Raw genomic sequence first — 23,826 nt, forward strand, 5'->3', positions numbered from 1 at the left:
ATAAGCATGTTTGAGTACCAAGGTCTGTAAATGTATGTAGTGGCCTGTGTAAGTGAAAATTCGAGGGTGTGCACTTTTGAGAAGTACATACAATGGGTGTGTTTCTGTAATTGTGAATGTGTATGTGTGCACAGTAGTGTATTATTTGTGATTGTAGCTTGTGCTCTTATGTGTATGACAGTGAACATTGAGTGAAAGGATGTTTGCTAATTTATGTTGTGAGTGCACACACACTTGTCAACGTGTGCCTATTGTATTTGCGTGCATGTGTGCTGTTTGCGTGCGGGTACTGGTCTCTATGCGTGTGTTCAGTGTGCGTTTGCCTGTGTGTACGTGAGGGCTTATTTGTGCATGTTTCTGCTGTGAGCGGCTGGGTGCCACCACGCTCCTGCCCCTCCAGGGCTATCTGCCCCATCAGGGGTTGGCCTGGGCAGAGGCGGAGGCCATGGTCCTGGCAGGCGAGTGAAGGATGCACGCTAGGGAGAGTAGGCAGCGCCTTCGCAGCAGCCACCGCGCCTACTTTACCCTTTAAATCGGTCTCCAAGCCGATTACAGCTGATCTCCCACGTGACGTTTTACCTTCTGTCTCCCGGAGTGCCTAGCCCGAGGACAGTCCTCCGGCTGCCGCGCGCCACACTGCGCAACCCGCCGCTGGGGGCTCGGCTCCCGCAGTAACTTCGTGGGTACGGGCGCCCTCGGAGGGCTACTTGGCACTGGGCTTCGGGGGATCGGGAGGCGTCGGGGACTCGAGAGGGCGCGGTCGGGGAGGAGACGGTGCCCCAGCCCGGTTCGGCGCCCTTGGTCTGGGCGGCGGGCGGGGTGCCCTGTGGCAGGCGGGCCGGGGTGCGTCTTTCCGGAAAGCACTCGATGATGGCTCCGCCGCGGGGCTGAGACTGCGACCCCATCGCCCCACCCTCACCGCGTCCCGCACCCTCGCCATGCAGAAAAGCGTGCGCTACAACGAGGGGCACGCCCTGTACCTGGCCTTCCTGGCGCGCAAGGAGGGCACCAAGCGGGGCTTCCTGAGCAAGAAGGCGGCCGAGGCGAGCCGCTGGCACGAGAAGTGGTTCGCTCTCTACCAGAATGTGCTCTTTTACTTCGAGGGCGAGCAGAGCGGCCGCCCGGCGGGCATGTACCTCCTGGAAGGTTGCAGCTGCGAGCGGACACCCGCACCACCCAGGACCGGCGCGGGACCGGCAGGCGCCCGGGACGCCCTGGACAAGCAGGTACCACGCACTCTCCTTTCCCTGGCTTCCAGCCCCAGGCGATTCCCTGCTTCACTGTGGTGCTGGGTGGACAGCGCAGGGGCAATGCTCCGAGACCCCAGAGCAACGCACGTCCCTGAGCGCGAGCAGAGATTTCCCATCTCCGCTCCCTGACCCCACTGCCTAGGGTTCAGCTGGGCTAGGGACCAAGCTGGTTTTGTTTTTGCTTTTCCACAATCCTCTTAGAGACCGGATTTTTTTTTTTCCTTCAGTTTCTTCGCTAATCACTCCATGATGCTCTAGATTACATTCAGAAAGATGTGTATCTGTGGCGATGTGTGTTGACACCTGTTGGATTTAGGTTGGCGAGACCGAACTAGCTTATTTGGAAAAGTTTGGTTTCTTTTTTTGCTCGCTCGGGACAGGCAGAGTTCTTTACCTGCAAGGGATGGCTCACTGGTGGTGTTGGGAACCAATCAGGCTACCACGAAAGGCGTTCCTGGTCCATCATGCTTTGCAGTTTAGGACTTTCCCTTGCGAACATTTGCCCACTGAGGTCAGTCATGAAGACACATGTGTGCCTATTTCCCGAGGATTAGTAATTGTCCCTGAGTTCTGGCTGTGTTTAAAAAACGTGGGCATTTAAAAAAAGAACACTCTGTACTTTAAAGTAAATGAGACCTTTTAGCAGTAGGTCGTACTTTTAGTGAGTTTTGTTGTACATTTAAGGCTTTGGGGAGGCACTAGGTTAACCTCTGAATGCCCATTTCTGCAAATACGAAGCATACCGGTTCCTAATGCCACTCATTTAGTAAAGGATGATTTTATCCAACCGAAATGTTTTTGCTTTGCTTTTATACCTCCGCCCATGGAGGAAGGAGAAGCTGGATGGGCGGTGGGGGATGGGAAACTGATTGTTTTTGCTATTGCAGAAAAATTTCCTAGGCTGCATTTTTCCACGCAAGTTAGACCAGGCTGCATCTACAGCAACCCACAGAGGCTGCAGCAGACACGATGGAGTGGCGCTCGGATGGCCACCCAATGTTGCTGCCCTCTTAAAACTTAGAACTCAGAGAAGTTGAAACCACACCGGGCACAGGACTGGTTTTTGTTTGCGCTGTAAAACATTAACTTCGGTAAATGATAAGGGATTAAACACATTAGAAGAGCTAGGAATTTGAAATGAAAAAGACGCCCTTTGACTTTCGAAGGAGCTTTCAGTCATTTGAGAAACTGGTTTCTAAGCTGGCAGATACATGTATTAGAAATGGGGAAAATTCAAATCATGCAGTCTCGAATCTAAGAAGAGTTTTGAGGAACAAGATTTTTTAAAAAGTGTGTGTGTGTGTGTCTTTTTTGAATAGTATTAGAACACCCACAAGAACCTCTCTGCCCCCAAGAATTTTAAGTGCTATTATGTCTGAAATAAAAGAGGGTCCTTTAAAATAGTTGGAATATGTATCACTGACTTGACTCCAAACTGCTTCCTTTGTCTTTATTCTTAAGTTCACAAGTCACTGCTTCTTGGTTACTCTGGAACGGAGTTCAGAGGGTGCTTAAGGCTTCTGTGGCACAAACTCTGCTAACATTATATGTAAAGCACTGTTGATCGTCTGGGAAAGGTCTGAGCTTCATCTTCAGGACCGTTGTCTCTAAGTTGGACTCTGCTAGAGGATTGAAATCCCTGAATAGTTAGAGTTCTAGACAGGTCATCATATGCAAGATTTTTCTCTATATCACGCATGAGCCATGAGTGCTTGTCATCTTATGCAAATTTGGGAGTTTGGAAATTGGGAACCTTTGGGGTTTGTAGATAAAACTGATATGTAATGATGCAAGCATTCCAGAAGGGATTTGAAGCTGGGCTTGGAGAATTTTTAAATTTTGCTGTGTGTTAGAAACACTGTTTTGACATGGGTTAGCCTAACCGAGTAGTGTTTTTCTTGAACACTGCTACCTAGAGGTGATTGAAGAATTAGAAGAGACACTGTGGGAATAAGAAACAAGGAGAAACATTCCGTCTAAGTGTGAGCAGATGCAGATGGCCTTCTTTCAGTTAACTGTGTGCCGCTTTTCAGGGCTGCAGACCATCTGTCTCTAAGGCTCTGAAAAAAACGGTGCAACATTTTTTTGCCATACAGAGCATGTGAATGGCAACTCTACAGCAATACTCGTTGTACTAAAGCTAAAGGAGAAAGATAATTGAAGTGGGCATCCTGAGAACCAGGGCGGCAGTCACACAAACCTGTAAGGAACACCCACTGAGCCAGAGGTTTCGTCATTCTCAGAGAGGGAATCTGGCATCTTTGGTCAATACATTAATAATCCAATTCTTGCTGTAAACCACCTCTAATGGCTTCTTTTTCAAATCACTTTAACCTGCTAGTTAAGTTTAACTAGACTGATAGCTAAGCCATAAGAAGAAATACCCATTGGTTTTCTTTATCTAAATAACATTTCAAATTAAGTTTATTGACTGAAAGAAGAAAAAAGGAAAAAGTCAGAAAATGAACCAAAACATAAACCCTGATTTTTTCTTTTCTTTCTGTCAATAAGCTCATTTTCCATGTTGAAGGCTATTTGTGCTGCTCCATTGAGTTCACGGTGTTCTAGGGTTTTCTCTGGCAAGTTCTTGAGATATTGCTAGACAGTCTTATCAGCATTTCCACAGTGGCTGTTTCTTTAGAACAGCAATGATGATATAACCAAATGAATTTGTTTAAAAATGCTTAAAGTGATTCACTGCCTCCCAAAGAATGTTTCTTTTTTTTTTTTTCAAATATGTATCTGGTTATATTTTTTTCTAAGCCCCATTTCGGGCAAGTGAAAAACTTCCCTCTGTAGCAAGCACGTTCTGTGCGCTCTGCTCTGACTTGAGACCGTTTATCATCTGGTCTAATTGCGCTCTCCTGGGCTCTCAGCCGGCTTTCTCTTTATCTGTCTCCTTACTTTCCTTTTAACCTGTGCTAACTCGGGCTTCTAGATAGGTAAAGTCCAACTCCAGGTATGAAAAGGGCTTTGCTGGGGAGGCTTATTTAAATCCACTGAGCTCAAATTAAAAATAAACAAAACCAAAAATCTGCATGAGATGGCAGTTGGGGATACAATGTGCGAATCACTGTTTTGGTCCTTGTTATTTAAACTCTAATCACATGATTGTTGTTGAACCTTGTGAAACGCAGCTACAGACCATCACATGCTCAAAAACGAGTTGGGCTGATTTTCAAACAACCCGTTGTGTGACATTCCTTTACTTCAGTGGAGAGATCTCCTGAGTGTTTGCACTTAGGGTCAGAGTACACAGCCCAGTTACTCTGGTCTACTTAAGTAGCCACGTGCGTCTCCCCCGAGGCAGAAAAGATGTATAGTAGCGTGACTGTCTTTCTTCTTCATCTACTGTTGCGTTCAGCCTAGTTTCCCTTGCATGGTGCAGGAGGGGTGGGGGATGGGTATTCTTGGCTCTAGGGGCAAAAAGAATTATACATGCTTGTCATATTTGTGCTGATTTAATTCAAAAGGGATTGCAGGTTCTGTGATATCTCTGTCACCTCATTACTAGACAGACATTTTAACCTTCTGAACTTGACCACAAGGCAGGGATTCTTCAGCATTTGATTGACTTGGGTAGAGGAGCACACAAACTCAGAGCTGTTTGTAGGGGCAGAGACTGTAGGGATTTTCACTCTAGTTCTCGGGATTGAGCAGAGGTATAATAGCCATGGGTGCTTTTCCATTTTTGCCCACTGAACACAAAGGGAAAATGCAATAAAGACATTTGATAACTCTTATAAGATGTTCAAAACTATAATCCAGGGGACAGAGATGATTTCTTACTTGAAATTTATAAATACATTTCCAATGAAGTTAAATAAAGAAAAAGAACTTGTAGATTAGCAAGAGTTAGTTGTTGAATTCTGATGAGTTTAGTGTTTAGAGCACCGAAATTCGTGTTGAGGATACAACACAGGAAAACTCACCACTGGGTGTTAGCTGTGTGTAAAATGCATTTGTCCTGTGAGGTGCACTGGGCTGTGGGTTTTAATCAGTGACAGTATTCACACCATGGAAAGGCAGAAAGCATTTGCAGCATGACAGTGTTTTCTCTTTCTATTTGCTTCCAAAAGATAGCGTTTAAAACAATGATACTAGTCAGGTGGAGGTGGCGCACACCTTTAATCTCAGCACTTGGGAGGCAGAGGCAGGCGGATCTCTGTGAGTTCGAGGCCAGCCTGGTCTACAAGAGCTAGTTCCAGGACAGGCTCCAAAGCTACAGAAAAATCCTGTCTTGGAAAAAAAAAAGTTATTTTCTGTCTAATGCAGACTGTATTTTCCATTTGATTTTTGTTTATCCCGACCAAAACTGCTTAAATATTCATACTATAGTAAACATAATTTTAAGTACTAAAGAGTAGAAAAAGTTTTGAAAAGACATTTTGTGATGAAATAAATGCCAAAGTGTATGAACTCAGGTCTTAAATTCTAATTTTCACAGTTTTGAAGCAGCTTTGTGTTTTTATGCCTGTTTATTTTTTCTTTAAGAAAAGGGTGTAGACATCTATATTTTATTTGTTTCTGCTGACTCCTGAATATGAACTGTTTGTTATACATTTATATATGTTGGGAGTTCACATATTCTCTTTTGTACCAGTGACACTCAAAACTGTGAGTTAACCTACAATCTAGCACTTGGGAGTCTGAGGCAGGAGGATTGCTGTGAGCACAAAGCCAGTCTTGATTACAGAGTGAGCCTCTGTCTCAAAAAGTTAAAAATATGTGAGTTACAGACCCACTCTGCCCAAGTGTGGGAAGCGCTATTTTCATGACGGCAACTGCATGGTGAACAGGAGCCACGGGAAAAATTCTCTGAAACGGGAACGGCAATGCGCAGGGTGCACTATGACCTTTCTGTTGGGGACGGGCTTCTCTGTGGCATCTATGTCCATAGCCTCGGTGTGTGGTGGGTCACACCATCTCAGTTCCAGTGAGCAAGCTTGGTGGCATTCACACAGTGATGAAATCTCCTAATGATTCATTGCTCAGGATGTTCCCCTGTCTTGATGTAGGATGATATAGTAAAATCACAGCCAGTATTTCAGTCAAGCCGAGATGGTGTAAGAAGGAACGTGGCACTGTGTGAAATGTCTCACTGTTAGAAAGAACACTTGGCTGTGGACCCAACACGGCATTCTTTCAGATCAGTAGTCACATTTTGCACTGGTTGTAACTTCTAAATTTTAGCTGATTGAGGAGTTAAATCAGTTGGTTTTGCCATTTTCCCCGGGAATTAAAATACCATTGCATGAATATTTAGGAATAAGGCAGGGTATTCTCCCCTGTTCCAGCAGAGAACATTGATACCACAGGTGCATCAGAGATGCAGAAAGGTCATGACCATATGATTTTCCTTTTTACTAGAACATACATGAACCAGTGAAAAATAAAGACTCAGGCTGGAGAGATGGCTCAGCTCTCCCAAAGGTCCTGACTTCAATTCCCAGCAACCACATGGTGGCTCATAATCATCTCTAATGAGATCTGGTGCCCTCTTCTGGCATGCAGGCATACACGCAGACAGAATACTGTAAACATAATAAATAAATCTTTTAAAAGAAAAAGACTCAAACCATCTTCATTAAACTTCACAATGGCTACAAAATGCCCCAAATACACTTTTGGGAAAAAGGCAGAAAAAAATTGATCACATTTGAGTAGCTCTGTATCTATGCAACTTGTTTCTTTTTTAACTCTGATGGAAGATGGGATGCAGATGAGAACAGTTTGCATCATTGGAGCAGGCAACGAGAAACAGACTTCTTGATGACTCTGGGAGATGCAAGACAAGCTATCTCTAAAAATGAGCTGTGGAGCCTCAAGTCATCCTTTTACTTACGAATGTGGGCCATGCTTACAAAAAGGCATTGCCAAGACTGAGGATCAGCACAGAGGGAAGGACTATGGCTACTGGTACTTTGCATGGCTACTGGGTTCCTGCAAGGCGTTATTTTGTTTTGGGTGATTAATTTAGACACCTCCTGATTCATTTCCTGAACCATGCCATTCCTGTGATTATGTAAACAATGGGATTAGCCTCCCCACCCCTATCCGAGCAAGCAGCTATTTAAAAGCCACAAGCCCTCTTTGGTCCGGCAGTGTGGGAACTGGAAGGTATAGCTTGATCGGAGGCTCATTTTGTGATGTCACAACTCAGCACAGAAGTCAGATGAGACTGCCTCAGTGATGCCCAGGAGTCAGAGGCACTTTTATGGGTGAAAATGGGTTTGTAGGAATGCCAGTAAGAAGGTCACCAGGTGAGGTGGAAGAATCGGGCATGGTTCACTTTAGGGTAAATCGTGTAGGTTTAGGTCATAGTTGCTGCTTAAAACACCTATGCTCTTGAGCCATCTCTCTAAGTTTGGTAATGTCAAGGTGCTCTGAAAAAGTGCCCAGAAGAAGAGGTTTCTGAGTATCCCATCATGGCCTTCATGGATAGTTAGGTCCTCCCAAGTTCTTAACACAGAGCCAAACAGGCAAAGAACGTATTTGTCGGCGGCTGTTTCATTCCTTCCCACGGACTTTTTAGGTTTCATTGCTAGAATCATTTGGGAGAGGTTTTCCTTCCTGAGAAAAGAAATGGACACACATAGGATACAAGAGTTCATGGACCACTATCGTTTAGTGTAAACAATCTCCAACTTTCATTACACATTTTGTTGTTTCTCTCCTTCTGTGTGTGTGTGTTGGGGGGGGGGGGAAGGGGGCTTATTTTAAAGCCAGTCTCAGACACTGTATAATTTCACTTGTACATAGAAGAATGTTTTCTCTTTGGTTTATTTCTTGGTTGGCACTGGAGACTGCAGTAGACGTAGTTCTGAAAAGACCTGTCTCGCAAAGAGCTTGTGATTTATTCTGTAATAATGTCTATCAATTTAATTGGCAGCCATCTTTTTATTTGATGCTATAATAAAGGAAAACTGAAGACAGTCATTATGAAGATACCGAAGTGATGGAAATAGCTTTTAGATGAACTCGAACCTATTACACCTGGGGAAATAGGAAGTTTGCACTCAGTCGTTTACCCATGATCGTGGGATGATGGATGGGGTGACCATGACTGGACCGTATGCAAAGGAACATTTAAGTCGCCAAGTGCTCTACCATCGAAGGGTCTTCCCTCCACTGGGGTGAGTTTCCCAAGCTCCTCTGCCTTTACACTTCGTACATAGCATCAAGCCACCAATGCATCCCCACACTCTGTTCCTGGAAGTTTTGCAACTCCGCATGCACCAACCACCAGTCAGTGTTTCCTCTAGCCTTCAAAATCTTCACCCAAGAGTCAAAACTATTTTAAGGCAGTTGGGAAGACCCCATTAATTACGTGTGAGACCTGCCGGGCTTTTCCAGGGTTAAAAGGTTCTGTCCAATGGCTGATGGCTGCACGCCTTTTTGATCGCAAGGAAGAAATGTGAACTCAAGTTGTCTTAAATAATGGTCACATATGTGTGCTGGAAACTGCTCAAATGCTATAAGGCCATACAAGAGGGAGAATCTCTCTGCCTGTGTTAGGATCTATCTATTCTATGAATTGCGTTCTTAGCCGACCACTTTCCAGTGCGTTCCCATTAACTACTTCTGTGTCCCCATAGCCCAAAGTCTCTAACGTCTAGTTATTATACCCATAGCTGGTAATTACCAACTCAATATCTTGGTTTTCTAAAATAAACTCTCATAGTTCTGGCTGGCCTGAAGTTTACTCAGTAGCCCAGGCTAGTCTTGGACTCCAGGAAATTCCTCTGCCTTAGGCTCCCAAGTACTGGGATTACAGGTGTGAACGACCATGCCCAGCTTGTGGTCCTTTTGCAAGGCTTGACTTTTTCCCTCATTCACTCCTGGATTCAGGCGTTGATTCTGCTGCAAGTGAGTCTGTCTTACTTCCTATTTTGGTTTTAAACAAAAGTCACAGGTTTCTCACAAGTCTGTGAGTTAATTGTAAATCAGCCAGGTGATGGCCCAGGGAGCATCACAGAAAATTTAGTGGGTGTGACAGACATCATTATTGCTATATAGGGTGCATTCATCAGCCTAGTTAATACTATGCTCCAAATGCTAGCATTTTGCATCATGAAGAGCCACAGGGTCTCCCATCAGTAGCAATTCTGCGTACTCACTTTATCACCAAGACCTCTATAATAATACGTTTTGCTTTCTCTTCTCTTATTCTGCCTTCTGAACTGCTTGGCTTCATGCCCATAATTACTCATTACTTTCTAATATTTTAACAATTATTTAAATGCTCTTTAAATGATAATTTTAAGCCAAAGCCAGTTTTCAAAACATAACTGACACAGAGAAAATGCACAACCTTAAGTGAGCCACTTTTCAAATTTTCAGAAAACAGATGGATTTTTGTGGTTAAGATTTGGGCCAAGTGACTGACACGATCGGCCCTCCAGAAACCAACATCTTTATTGTCCACCGTGGAAGCCACCATGGAAGCCCCTGTCCTTCCTCATCATAATATTGATTGCTGTTGCTTGCTTTTGAGTTTCACATACTCATACTGCAGTGTTTCGTGGCAGGCTTTTTTCCCAGAGCATCTTATCTGAGAGATTCCTACCTGTTTCTGGATGCAACGCTTCTCTTCCCTGCTCTGCATTTCACTGGGCGTGTGTACAACAGCTTCTCTATCCATCCTACTGTCGATGAGCACGGGGGATGCTCCTGGGTTGGAGCTATTGTAACTAATGCTATGAAAATCCAAATGCAGGCTTTGGAAATACATACATGCATGTGTACATTTCTGTTGGGTAGGCACGCACAGGAATAAAAGTATTGGATTGTAGAGCATATGAATATTTAGCTTCAGTATTACTGCTCAACTCCAAAACAGGCTGTACAAGGCTCTTTATGAAATGGAATCAGAACTAAGTTCTGCACCCCGAGGCCCCCTTACACTATGCTTCCAGTCAGACTGGTGCTCCTGGAGAAAGGCAAAGTGTGGCTTTGGCCATGTGGAGGCAGGATCTTTCGTTTTCAACCTGGGTCCATGCCATGCCCCGCAGCATCCACCTCCCTTGTTTTGATTGTTGCCTAGAAAGTGGCCAAGAAGGATAATTCCTTTCTGCAAAAAATCTGGTCTTCAAGTTACTTTCCCAATGGATGAGGATATGGGGATAAAAATGTCCCTGCGCATGCAGCTTAGTTCATGGACTACAGCAATACGGCTGGAAACAACTGGCCAGTAACCCAGTGAAATATTGACGGTGATGAGAACACCATTAGTCCCAAGAGGAGTTCTAAGGTTCAACGTCACCTACCTGTCACAGGCAGGAGGGGCAATTCTCCTTATGATGGGTGAGTGTTTGTTGGGAATCCCAAGTGTACACAAATGTTACCCTTGGCTTCAGAAATGGTGAGACTTGACCTGCAGCTTGGGGCCAGTTTTTCCCCCTGGAGAACTGGTCTTGATTGGAAGCATACATGCCCATGCTCCTGGCGGTTCAGTTAGCAGCGTGCTTTGTTCAGGTTTGTACCACCACAATGGGGTCTCTGTGGTGTTGGCGGTCTGTAATTTTGCACATGGAAGACTGAGAAAAGATGCTACTGGTGTAGTTTGGAAAAGTGGTTTCCACCCCCAGCCTGGAGGAACCACAGCAAGGTTGGCTGATAACAGCTGACATCCAGAACCCTAGCAGGTCTCAGCTTATCCGGACTAGGACCAGGCATTTGGGCAGTCACGCTTCGTGTCATGAACCTTACTGAGCTTTGAGTAGTACAGTGAGAGATTAAAGCCTCTATAGGACACTTGCTACTCTTTTGTTTCCTTTGCCTTTGCATCTGGGCCTTGCTATAATTTTAGGCTGGCTTTGAACTTGTGATCTCCCACCTCAGCCTCCCAATAGTTGGGTTTATAAACACTTGTTACTATGCCCAGTCTCAGGCTCCCAATTGTTGGGATTCTAGATGCTTGTTACCATGCCCAACTTACTACTTTTAAGTTGTAAAGCTTGGGCCCAGATCAGGTACAACCCTGAACATACACTTCCCACCCACACACATTCTTACTCGAGGTAGGCATCCTAAAATAGCAATCCCAGCTCAGAGAGGCACGGGGTCTCTGTGGGTCAGTTTTAACAAGACTCGGTGGCAAAGTTGCCTGCATGCCTGATAATTTTGATTGACTGCTGGACATTATGTATGAGAAATAGAAGCAATTTGGGGCCCCCAAAGATGCTATTTTCTTTCAGAGGGGATTTACTTTTGCTTACTTGCAGGCATTAGTGTCTGGGCATTGCACTAATCCATTCTGGGATTGAGCTGGTCAGCCAGGTTTCAGGCTTTACTGCCAGTTTGCCCCAGTTTCTGAAGTACAGTACGCTCATCGTCCTCTCCAGGATTCAAGGACATTTATGTAACTCTTCCTCCTTAGTCTCCTCTGCTCCCAGCGAGGGCCACAGTATTGCTCCCCAGTCTATGTTATAGCTGCTGTTTTCTACTTGTTTTCTCAACTCCTTGGTTTTTTGTATTTGTGTACTAGAAAATGCTAGGGTGGAAGAAACTTCCCAGACCCCAGACTCACTACTTCCCTACTGTGGGCATTTGTTTTTTATGTGTAGGCTGTCTTGTTAGCTCAGTGATGCTTTCAAACACATGCTTCATTTGTATTGTTTTCAGTTTGGAAATTATTATTGGTGTGTGAGGAGGAGAGGACTGTCTGCAATAAGCTACTTGGATATTATCACCTAGCCATCATTTTTGTCTTTCTTTAAATCATTGTCTAAAAATATTTTATGTATTGTATTTTTTATCATTTTATTTGCCCTCTCCCAACTCCTCCTAGAGTCCCCTCACCTCTCTACCCCCCTAATTTTATGTTCTTTCTCTCTTTCAACACAACCCCCACAAAACCCAACCAAGACAAGCAAAACCCCAGTAAAACAAAAATACCAAGCCAAATCAAAAAGCCCACAAAAATCAAGCGTCTGTTTTTGTGTTGGTCAGTTCCTCCTGTCCACGAGCCTTGACCTGGAATTTGATAGTCAGGCCCAGTGCACTCCATTTCCCCTTTCTCAGCAGGTGTCAGTTACAAACAGAGGTGGGACGTTGTGTCCACTTCTCCTCAGTGCTGGGACTTTGTGCTGTTTGAACCTGTGAAGGCCCTGTGCATACTGTCATAGTCTCTCTGTGTGTGTATGTGTGTCTGGAAGACACTGTTTCCTTGAGGTCATCCAGCACCTCTGACTTTTACAAGTCAACAGTTTATGTTGGTCCAAACTTGTGACACTCCTTATAAAAGAGTGGAGAAGTTGTCCTATCTTCTCCCCTTCTCAAAACACACCTGTTTATTACCTATAGCTTAATAATTATAAACAAGTAAAAGCCAAATTACTGACCTTTGTCAATCTAACTGTGACTATCTTCGAGCATTATATATTTTCACAAACTGAAACAGAAAGATCATTCTGCAGTTATAATATTATCTTTTGTAGGCATTCACCTTTATAATTTTCATGGGCCATGAGGCATATGTCTTGAAGGTCCATGGTATGACCCTTATCTGTTCCCCACACAATTAATTTACACTTTTTTTATTAAAAAGTTTTCTTATATCTGGATACCTAGAGATCTCTCTTTATCATCTACTTTAATCAATAAACATTTAATTTAAAACATCTTTCTGTAGGTCTAAGCTAATTCTTTCTTCTGAGGAAGTAAAATGAAATAATAGTTTGATTTAGAATACTAACTTCTCTGTTTTCAAATGAACATTGTTTTGTATTAACTATATTCTAAGAATAGGTTAATTGGTTAATTAATTATGTGTTCTGTGCATGCATATCAAGGTACATGAATATATGCCAACCCCAGAGATTGATGCCAGGTATTGTCTCAGTCAGCATTTCCATTTCCGTGATGAAACACTGTAACCAAAGCAACTTGGGGAGGAAAGGGTTTATTTGTCTTCTATTTCCACATCACTGTACATTATTGAAGGAAGTCAGGACAGAACTCAAACTTGAAGGTGCAGAGGTCACGGAGGGGTACTGTTTACTGGCTTGCTCCTTGTGGCTTACTCAGTCCGCTGTCATAGAGAACCCAGGACCACCAGCCCAGGGAGGGCACCACCCACAATGGGCTGGACCCTCCTCTATCAACCACCAGTTAAGAAAATGTCTCACAGGCTTGCCTATGGCTCAATCTTATGGAGGCATTTTCTTAGTTGAGGTTCCCTCCTCTATGATGACCCTAGCTCGTATCAAGTTGACATAAAACCAGTCAACACAGGTGTCTCCCTTAGTTTCTCTCCACCTTCTTTTTCGAGCTGGACTGTGTGGTTAGCTGGGTGGCCAGTGTGATCCACCAGTCTCTGGCTTCTATTGCTGGGATGATGTGTGCCCAGCTTTTTATCTGGGTGCTGGACATCTAAACTTAGGACCTTAGGCTTGTACAGCACATATTTTACCTGTTGGGCTGTCCCCCCCAAGTCCAACTACTCTCAACTTCATGCTAATGTGGGTGAATAGCAACTCAAGCACTTTACTGGGTCTTCGCAGCCTTGAGATGACTGTCTGTTCACTTTGCGGATGAGGATGCTGAGCTTAGAGATGAGTTTAGTGATTCACCCAGGACAGACTTTTACTCAGTAGCCAGCCTGCTGTCTAGGACCCAGGCTTCTGCCAGTATTTGCTGAGCCTGCGAAATCTATGATGCGGAGGGAAAAGTTTTTGCCTCCAGTCTTCTTCTTCTTGGCCTGACAGGGCATATTTCCAGTTTGAATAGAATGCTGCTTAGTCTGTTCTGGCCCCTTTCATCAAGCCCATTGTGCAGGCTGCTGTTTCTGTCCTACATTCCTAAAAGCATACCAGTTAAGCAAAGCTGTCTTTGGTGTTCTATTTAGCCTTAAGCTACTTTACAGACATCTGCAGTCTCTGTGCCAGGCCAAGGCCCTGAGAGCCACGGTTCTGAGGGAATGAGGGCTGGATGCCAATCTCCGGGGAACCCCACTGTCTGGATTTGTAGTTAAGGCTTCCTTCATGGTGCTTTTCCTGTACCCTGGTGCTTGGTAATAAAGATTAAAAAATCAGCACTCTCTGTCATCTCAGAAGGCTCTATCTTTCTGCTGTCTGTCTGTCTGTCTGCCTGCCATCTGTCTGTCTGTCTGTATCTATCTATCTATCTATCTATCTATCTATCTATCTATCTATTGAGCTTCTCAATAAGAAGTTGAAAGAATACTTATTTTTTATTCTTCTCTCATACATTACAGGGAAGAATACTTTTATGAAAAGCAGGATCATTTATCTTAAAGGTCAGGCCAGTGAGGAGATGATCATTGTTGCATGAATCTTTTCGTGGATAGACCTTCCTGACTGTGATGCGCATATTACATGTATTAACATAAGAGAACCTTTTATTTAAACAAGTAGCTAAATTGGTATTTGTGCTTCTAAAGCAGAACTTGTTTTGGCTGGGAATGTCGACCCTGCGCACGGGGAACAGGACTGCACTCATTGTGACTTCTATACTTTTCTTCCTGATGCGGAATAGCACCTTAACAGAACGTTTTAAAAATCTCTCTTTCACTTTTCAAGCAGCGTTCCTTTGGGAAAATTTGAAAATCACAGAGAGTTATGGGGGAAGACAGTTAACTCCCCTGGAACTCTATCCTTTGGAGAAAACTATGTGTTTCACTATAGGAGTTTCCCAATAGGTGTTTCTCTGCGTGTGTATAAATACATAGAAATTTGAAAAGGAGTCATAGTTGGAATTGTATTTTATACAGAAATTCTATACTTTTTAAACTGTACAGCGATTTTTGTCCTGAACATAATATTGTGAGCATACAGTAATTATCTTGAGTCAAGTTTGTGATGACGTCACAGCACAATTTCTATATGCAGATATATAATAGGCACTCACCCGTAGGTGGACGTTTACTTTGCTTTCAAACTATGACATTTTGTCCTACTGTATACAGTACTCCAAGGAGCATTTGGAGAACGTTTGTGAGTGAGTGGCAGGGTTGGTAGAGCCATGTAAACAAATGAACAAAGGAAAACTTGAGAAGTCAGAGTCTCCTGTTTGTAGTTCTAGGAGTGAAACCCAAGGCTGTCTCTGCTGAGCATGCGCTCCTTCTGGGAGCCGTGTGCCAGCTAGTCTCCTCTTTAACCATCCTCAGGATGCTTAGGAACCATTATTCAACATTCACTTCCCTTGAATTCCATGGTAGTTTCTGTTTTGTTTGGTGGTTCAAACCCACAGCTTTGCTTGAGCAAGAGCCGCATCCCCACAGGGCTAGCAAAGGTAGTTTTGGCAACTGGCTGAATACCTTACATAAAACACATTTCTTTTAAAAGTTAGTATACAGGAATAGATGTGACCCAATGTAATCATCTAATTCCTTTTGTTGATGTTTGTTAGGATTAGTTAAAGTGTCCTACACTTACTATGGAGCTCCACTTGGATAGAAATGTCCAAAGTTCCCATACTGCTAATAACACCTGCATTTTAATACTTCAAGTTCTGATTTAACCATTGCATACCTTTGAATGTTTTTGTAACTCTTACCCTAAACATTTCTACTAACTTAGGGTGCACTTCCTTATTCCATCTTAAAAACGAATGTACAACTCTAGACAAGGGTTAGTTGGCATTTATTTGTTTTCAAGTAACTTTTCTACTTATGTGTTTGGCAGAACACACAGCAGAAGTTTGCCTATGTTGTGGTGTAGGCTACAAACGTTGACCTTTTCACAAGTAATCTAAAGGCAGGGAATAACATGACCACGTGAGAAAGATGAAAAGTCCATGCTTGGCATTGCTGTGCTCACTCTAAAAGCTGACATGGAAAGACGGCAGACTTTCCAACCAACCATCCTTACCCAAGGTTGCCTTTACCCCTTTCTGTAGCTCTTCTGGGCACAGAGAGCTGCTCAGGGGAACTCATGATCTACGGCTGGTTCTTTGTACAGCAACATTGTTTATTCATTTGGGTGCGCGTCTTCCTTTTCTCAGATTTTCCCACTGTGGTGTAAGAAAGATAAACTTGACGGCCAAGCATTTAAGTTAGCCCATCCTTAAATTAGATTGTGTCCCTTTGTGGTTCCGAAACCCCAGAACAATGGAAGTTGCCTGGGTCAGGAGATTCAAACTTTCCTACTTCTGACTCTGATAACAGCTGCCTTGAACTTAGGTATGTGATCCTTTCCTCCCAGGTCTGGGAACCCAGCCCTGCCTGCAGTCCCCATCCCAGCTTTCCTCGTGGCTTGTGATGGTGACAGCAATCTTAGTCCCAGGCAGGACTCTCTAAGGACTATCCCCAAATCTCCCGTGTTGCCCCTTCCCACCTCTGTTTTAGAACTTACACACCACTGTGCATTAGAATAAAGGGGGCTTCCTAAAGTGGATGCTCAGACAAACTAGTTTGTCTGGAAATGATTCAGGGGCTTGTGTGGAGTGGAAGTGCCCCCTGCCATTTCCATAGTAACCTGTCTGGCAGAGAAGAGGGGTTTTCCAGAGCTTTTTACCATTCTACCTGGGAGCCCATCTCCCTGCTCCTAGGGTCCAGGCAAGTGGCTTCACAGTAAATTCAGGCAAGTATCCTCTAGACGCCTTGTGATCTCCTCCCCACACTTAGCTAACAGTCACTTAGTTGTGAAGCAATGTATGTGCGGATCCTGTTATTGTGGCCCAAATAAACCAATCAGAGTTACTGTCATAGTTGCTGCAGGGAAGTGAAAACCTTCCATTTTAGAGGCTAGACTCCTTCAGCTGCTGTTACTAGTGTTGAGTGTTTTATTGCTTAGTTGATAGCACAACATGAATTCTCTTTCTAGGTAGGAGAGTGCTGCTGGAAAGCACTGGATCTTTTTTTTTTTTAACTTTTTTTTTATTGAGAAAAGAAAAAAAAAAACAAATTTCCTCCTCCTCCCAGCCTCCCATTTCCCTCCCCCTCCTCCCACCCTTCTCCCCCTCCCCCCACTCCTCTCCCCCTCCCTCTCCAGCCCAAAGAGCAGTCAGATTTCCCTGCCCTGTGGTAAGTCCTAGGTCCTCCCCCCTCCGTGCATTTCTAGGAAGGTGAACATCCAAACTGGCTAGGCTCCCACAAAGCCAGCACATTACGTAGGTTCAAAACCCCGTGCCATTGTCCTTGGGTTCTCATCAGCCCTCATTGTTCGCCATGTTCAGAGAGTCCAGTTTTATCCCATGCTTTTTCAGTCACAGTTCAGCTGGCCTTGGTGAGCTCCCAATAGATCAGTTCCACTGTCTCAGTGGGTGGGTGCTCCCCTCATGGTCCCGACTTCTTTGCTCATGTTCTCCCTCCTTCTGCTCCTCATCGGGACCTTGGGAGCTCAGTCCAGTGCTCCAGTGTGGGTCTCTGTCTCTGTCTCCATCCATCATCAGATGAAGGTTCTATGATGATATGCAAGATATTCGTCAGTATTGCTCTAGGATAGGGTCATTTCAGGTTCCCCATCCTCAGCTGCCCAAGGAACTAACTGGGGACCTCGGCTTGGGTATCTGGGAGCCACTCTAGGTTCAAGTCTCTTGCCAACCCTAAGGTGGCTCCCTTAACTAAGAACCGTGCTTCCGTGCCTCCCCATCCAACCTTCCTTCATCCCAATCCTCCCCCTTCCCCAAGCTCCCCCCATTCTCCCCCTCTCCCCCCTCTCTCCCCATCTCCCCTTACCCCCATCCCACCCCACCCCCAAGATCTCAATTTTCTCCCCGGCAATTTTGTCTACTTCCCATAGCCAAGAGGGCAACTATATGCTTTTCCTTTGGTTCACCTTCTTACTTAGCTTCTTTGGGATCACCAAGTGTAGACTCCGTGACCCTTGTTTATGGCTAGAAACCAATTATGAGTGAGTACATCCCATGTTCATCTTTTTGGGTCTGGGATACCTCACTCAGGATAGTGTTTTCTATTTCCATCCATTTGCATGCAAAATTTGAGAAGTCATTGTTTTTTAACGCAGCATAGTACTCTAATGTGTAGATATTCCACACTTTCTTCATCCATTCTTCCATTGAAGGGCATCTAGGTTGTTTCCAGGTTCTGGCTATTACAAATAATACTGCTATGAACATAGTTGAACAAATGCTCTTGTCATGTGATAGGGCATCTTTTGGGTATATTCCCAGGAGTGGTATTGCTGGGTCCAGGGGTAAGTTGATCCCGAATTTCCTGAGAAACCGAAACACCGATTTCCAAAGTGGTTGCACAAGATTGCATTCCCACCAGCAATGGATGAGTGTTCCCCTTCCTCCACAGCCTCTCCAGCAAAGGCTATCATTGGAGTTTTTTATTTTAGCCATTCTGACAGGTGTAAGATGATATCTCAAAGTTGTTTTGATTTGCATTTCCCTGATTGCTAAGGAGGTTGAGCATGACCTTAAGTGTCTTTTGGCCATTTGAACTTCCTCTGCTGAGAATTCTCTGTTCAGTTCAGTGCCCCATTTTTTAATTGGGTTAATTAGCATTTTAAAGTCTAGTTTCCTGAGTTCTCTATATATTTTGGAGATCAGACCTTTGTCTGTTGCGGGGTTGGTGAAGATCTTCTCCCAGTCAGTAGGTTGCCTATTTGTCTTGGTGACAGTGTCCTTTGATTTACAGAAGCTTCTCAGTTTTAGTAGGTCCCATTTATTCAATGTTGCCCTTAAAGTCTGTGCTGTTGGGGTTACACATATGTATTTCACAATATAGAAACAGAAGAGTCATTGCCAAATTCCTTTTATGAAGCTACAGTTACTCTGATACCAAAACCGCACAAAGACTCAACCAAGAAAGAAAATTATAGACCAATCTCACTCATGAACATCGATGCAAAAATCCTCAACAAAATACTGGCAAACCGAATCCAAGAACACATTAGGAAAATTATCCATTATGATCAAGTAGGCTTCATCCCAGGGATGCAGGGCTGGTTCAACATACGAAAATCTATCAATGTAATGCAGCATATAAATAAACTGAAAGAAAAAAACCATATGATCATTTCATTAGATGCTGAAAAAGCATTTGACAAAATTCAACACCCCTTTATGATAAAAGTATTGGAGAGATTAGGGATACAAGGGCCATACCTAAATATAATAAAAGCTATATACAGCAAGCCGACAGCTAACATTAAATTAAATGGAGAGAAACTTAAAGCCATCCCACTAAACTCAGGAACACGACAAGGCTGTCCACTCTCGCCATACCTCTTCAATATAGTACTTGAAGTTCTAGCAATAGCAATAAGACAACATAAGGGGATCAAAGGGATTCGAATTGGAAAGGAAGAAGTTAAACTTTCGTTATTTGCAGATGATATGATAGTGTACATAAGCGACCCCAAAAACTCCACCAAAGAACTTTTACAGCTGATAAACACCTTTAGTAATGTGGCAGGATACAAGATAAACTCCAAAAAATCAGTCGCCTTCTTATACACAAAGGATATGGAAGCAGAGAGGGAAATCAGAGAAGCTTCACCTTTCACAATAGCCACAAACAGCATAAAATATCTTGGGGTAACTCTAACCAAGGAAGTGAAAGATCTATTTGACAAGAACTTTAAGGCATTGAAGAAAGAAATTGAGGAGTATACCAGAAAATGGAAGGACCTTCCTTGCTCTTGGATTGGGAGGATCAACATAGTAAAAATGGCAATTCTACCAAAGGCAATTTATAGATTCAATGCAATCCCCATCAGGGTCCCATCAAAATTCTTCACAGATCTTGAGAGGACAATAATCAATTTTATATGGAAAAACAAAAAACCCAGGATAGCCAAAACAATCCTATACAATAAAGGATTGTCTGGAGGCATTACCATCCCTGACTTCAAACTCTATTACAGAGCTACAGTGATGAAAACAGTGTGGTACTGGCATAAAAACAGAGAAGTTGACCAATGGAATCGTATAGAAGACCCGAATTTTAACCCACAAACCTATGAACACCTCATTTTTGATAAAGGAGCCTAAAGTATACAATGGAAGAAAGAAAGCATTTTTAACAAATGGTGCTGGCATAACTGGATGTCAACCTGTAGAAGAATGAAAATAGACCCATATCTATCACCATGCACAAAACTCAAGTCCAAATGGATTAAAGAACTCACTATCAGTCAGAACACAGTGAACCTGATAGAAGAGAAAGTGGGAAGTACCCTACAGGAGATGGGCACAGGAGATCGCTTCCTATGTGTAACCCCAAAAGCACTGGATCTTGACAGTCCTGTGACAATGCTTGGATTCCTAAGCTCAGCGCTGTGGTGTGCTGTGGAATTTACAGCGCTGATGGTCCCTCGTGGCTTTAGGAGCACACATGGATCTATCCTTAGAATCTCGAGGAGTGTTCTCAGGAGAACAAGTGGCTGTGGATTGTTGTTGCTTCTGTGTGCACAAGTGTGTACATGTTTAGGCATGTGCTTGCGTTTGCATGTGGTCCAAACACAGCGGTGTTTTAGCAACAAAAGCTGGAGTATTCCAGACATTTTCTTTTCCATATAAAAAGTGATTTTTTTTTAAAGCAGAGAGTCTATGTAGTTTCATTGGGAAAATAAAAGATACCACATTTTCATTTAGTGAACATGTAAAGAGTCAAGTGTATTTTCAAGGGAAGAAGACTTTGTCCGTGAATCACGCTGCTAGCAGTGGAGTGCAAAACGGTGTGGTTCTTGCCCTAAAATGATAAAGGGGGACAAACATTGATGAAGTTTGTCGCTGAAGAGTTAAAAGTGTCATTTCACCTCTGGTCCTTTTAGGAAAGTCTACTGTGCTCACAGACTGGGCCTCTCTTCATGGGAGCATGGACCCGTCATTCCCTTTTGTTTTCTCTTAGCAGGTTTTGAGCATTTCTGAGCATTAAGTTCTATACTGAGGTTTGTGCAAGAATTTCAAGGTCTCATCCCTGATGTCTGGTTGCCCCTGACGACAGAGGAGACGAGATGATGTAGTAGAAAGCATTCTCCAAGGCCAGGAGACTTAGAAAGCACTGTCCGTGTTCTAGGAGGGAAAGACTTTGTGCTTTGTGCTCACCAAGGGCTCCAGGAGTGCCTGCAACAATCCTTGATTTAGGAACCAAGTTCACTTCACAGTGAAGGCTCCAGGAGTGCCTGCAACAATCCTTGATTTAGGAACCAAGGTCGACTCACAGGAGGAAGACAAGGCTAGGCTCAGTTGGCCTTACATGGGGCCATTATTTTCAACTTGGGAAATAATGTTTCGGTAAGACCAGTGGTGAGGTAGCGGTGGGATCGAGCTCAGTTCCATCCTTAGTGAGGATTACTGTTGGGAGCGTCTGTTAATCCAAAACAAGATGTTACAAAATTTGCAGCATCTTAGAGTTATGCCTCTGGAAGTGTGTCACATATAAAGGAATGTCCACTTAGGTACTCCTGGTTAGACGTGACTGCTCAAAACATGGGGGAGGGAAGAGGGCTGGGATGTACAAGTGACTGGGTTTTTTTATTTTTTTACTGTGGTATTCATCAGAAGCTTGACTGCTGAGGTGTCTTTTTAAACTGCCCCGCTCTTGGTGGCCCACTCCCAGAGCTGAGCTGCCCTTTGGTGGGAGTTGATGAGCAGGCACCAGGAACTGCCAACAACAAGCAGGCACAGACACACGTTGCTTTTGTCTCCCATGCTCCTAGGACCTGACTCTTCATCCAGTGGTCTCCATTTGCTGCTGTCCTCAGTGGATCTGTGGAGGGTTTTGCTACAGCAACTTCAGGGTGCTGGGCTGTGGGGTCTCCAGCAGAGTTAGTTTCTGGCCACTTTGCTAAGTTGTGATGACTTGGGGTCCCAGGGGAAGAGACAAGGGCACTGGGATCCAGGTACATCTGAGAGCAGCAGCCCTGCTTGCTCTAGAGACAGACACCATTGCTCTCCATCCTGGGTATGTCTCTAGCTGCGAACCTGGGTCCAAACTGTCCCTGGTGTAAAATTGCTCACCACCTCACCCACCCCATAAAAACAGTTCATTTAATTACCTAATAACATCCTCAAGTCTTCGTTAAGGGCTATAGTCTAGAATATTTACCATTTTCCCCTTTTACATAAAAAAAATTGCCAACCTCTGCCTTTTAAATGCCCTGTTCTTTGTAGTACCTTTTAGTCACCTATGGATTTGTGCCCTGAAGACATGATTGGTCAAAATCAGATATGTCTATATATACTTCAGCATGCTGGAGTGCAGGCTGGTGCAAGAAGTAAATAAGAACATAAGTAAGTAAATGAACAAGATCTCGTAAGACATTAGCAATTTTCAAGTTTGATTCATGTTGGAAGAGAATTTGGACACATTAGCAGAAATAAGATTCATTATCTAAGTTTTCTTTTTTCTACCCTTGATTACTTGCAAATTTAAAATTACATGTACAGCTTACCTTTGTGCTGTATATTCTATTTCCCCTGTCCAGTGATGAACTATAAGAGAGAATTTTAGTCCATTGCCTATTGAGTTTTTTTTCCCCAAGGGAGCATCCTGAATAAGTCTGGGTCCTTCTCAGGAGGAGGCATAAGCTTGGCAATCATCACAGTCTTAAGCATATTTTAGTTGGGAGTTGGTGTTTCGTTGGTGGCAAAAGTACAATTTAATAGATGTAAACTTTTTCTTTAAATAATGATAATGCTTTCCTTTGTGTTTGTTTCAAAGTATAAATATATTCGTTATCTGTCTTATGTGTTATTTTACTTGTGTGTGTGGTGCTAGGATCTTGCACAGTGTCTGCTACACAGTACGCGTGTGCTGAGACGCGGAGTGCATACTATTATCTGTTTATCTCAAACTAGCCGTTCCTTTATTACTCTCCTGACAGGCATGTTTGAAAGAACTCATGGACTGCACATTTCCTGTAATGTAAAAGTCATGACTTCAATGCACCGTGTTTAACCAGTAGGTCTAATTCTAGCATTTGCCCTAGAGGAACAGTGAGATGAGCGTACACCACAGTTCTTATGAGGATGCAGTATTGGGCCAGAGTCATTTGCAGCAAACACTGGATACAACACCAATGCCTGCTGCAGTGTAGATGTCTACTCCCAAACCACATTTTATAGGCTTGGCCACGGGCTGATGGTACTGGGAAGTGGTGGCGTATTTAAGAAGCGATTATTGGATCCTGGACTTTTCTGCTTCCTCTTCTTCCTCATCTCCTCCTCTTCATCTCGTTCTTCTTATCCTTCTGGCTTGAGACATGAACAGCTTTGGCTTCCATACACATTCCCTATCCCCGTTACCCAGTGCTCCACCAGGAGCTCGGGGGCCTCAGCAGCATCATGTCCATCCAGTCCTGGGCTGGAAGGCTTAGACTGTAAACTTTCACCTTTATGCATGATGTTTCCTCAGATGTTTGTAGTAATAAACTAGCACATATCCAGTGATAAAGGTTGGCTACTTCAGACGTGAGATCTTTGCCTAATTATGGTGAAAATATTAATGGCAGCAAATGATCATCAAAGGGTTTTGTATATCTATATTTTAAGGATATATATACATGCGTTTTTATTTTAGAAATTCCCTCAGAAACTGCTTCTGGCTGTCCATATTGACATATTGGCTATCTCTATTGAGTGGGAAGTGTTTTTGCAACTTTAATTTGTGCATACTTATTTTTATATCTGTTTCTGT

At 43.6% G+C, this 23,826-nt stretch overlaps 1 protein-coding gene across 3 annotated transcripts in view; it reads left to right on the forward strand.

Moving 5' to 3' along the window:
• The first annotated feature begins 371 nt into the window (after nucleotides 1–371).
• Rasgrf2 (Ras protein specific guanine nucleotide releasing factor 2) overlaps nucleotides 372–23,826 on the forward strand; it is a 225,649-nt gene continuing 202,194 nt past the window's right edge. For 2 of the 3 annotated variants that reach the window (XM_041663519.1, XM_041663520.1), the window contains exon 1: nucleotides 373–1,226. In XM_041663519.1, coding sequence (XP_041519453.1) covers nucleotides 939–1,226 — 288 coding nt within the window. In that variant the 5' untranslated portion in view covers nucleotides 373–938. Of the gene's footprint in view, nucleotides 1,227–23,826 lie in introns of all 3 variants that reach the window. The other variant, XM_041663521.1, reaches the window with a different exon arrangement.

Source organism: Microtus oregoni, unplaced genomic scaffold (assembly GCF_018167655.1).
Source record: "Microtus oregoni isolate MIOR12 unplaced genomic scaffold, Mior012 000014F_ref0000157, whole genome shotgun sequence".
NCBI classification, from domain to species: domain Eukaryota; kingdom Metazoa; phylum Chordata; class Mammalia; order Rodentia; family Cricetidae; genus Microtus; species Microtus oregoni.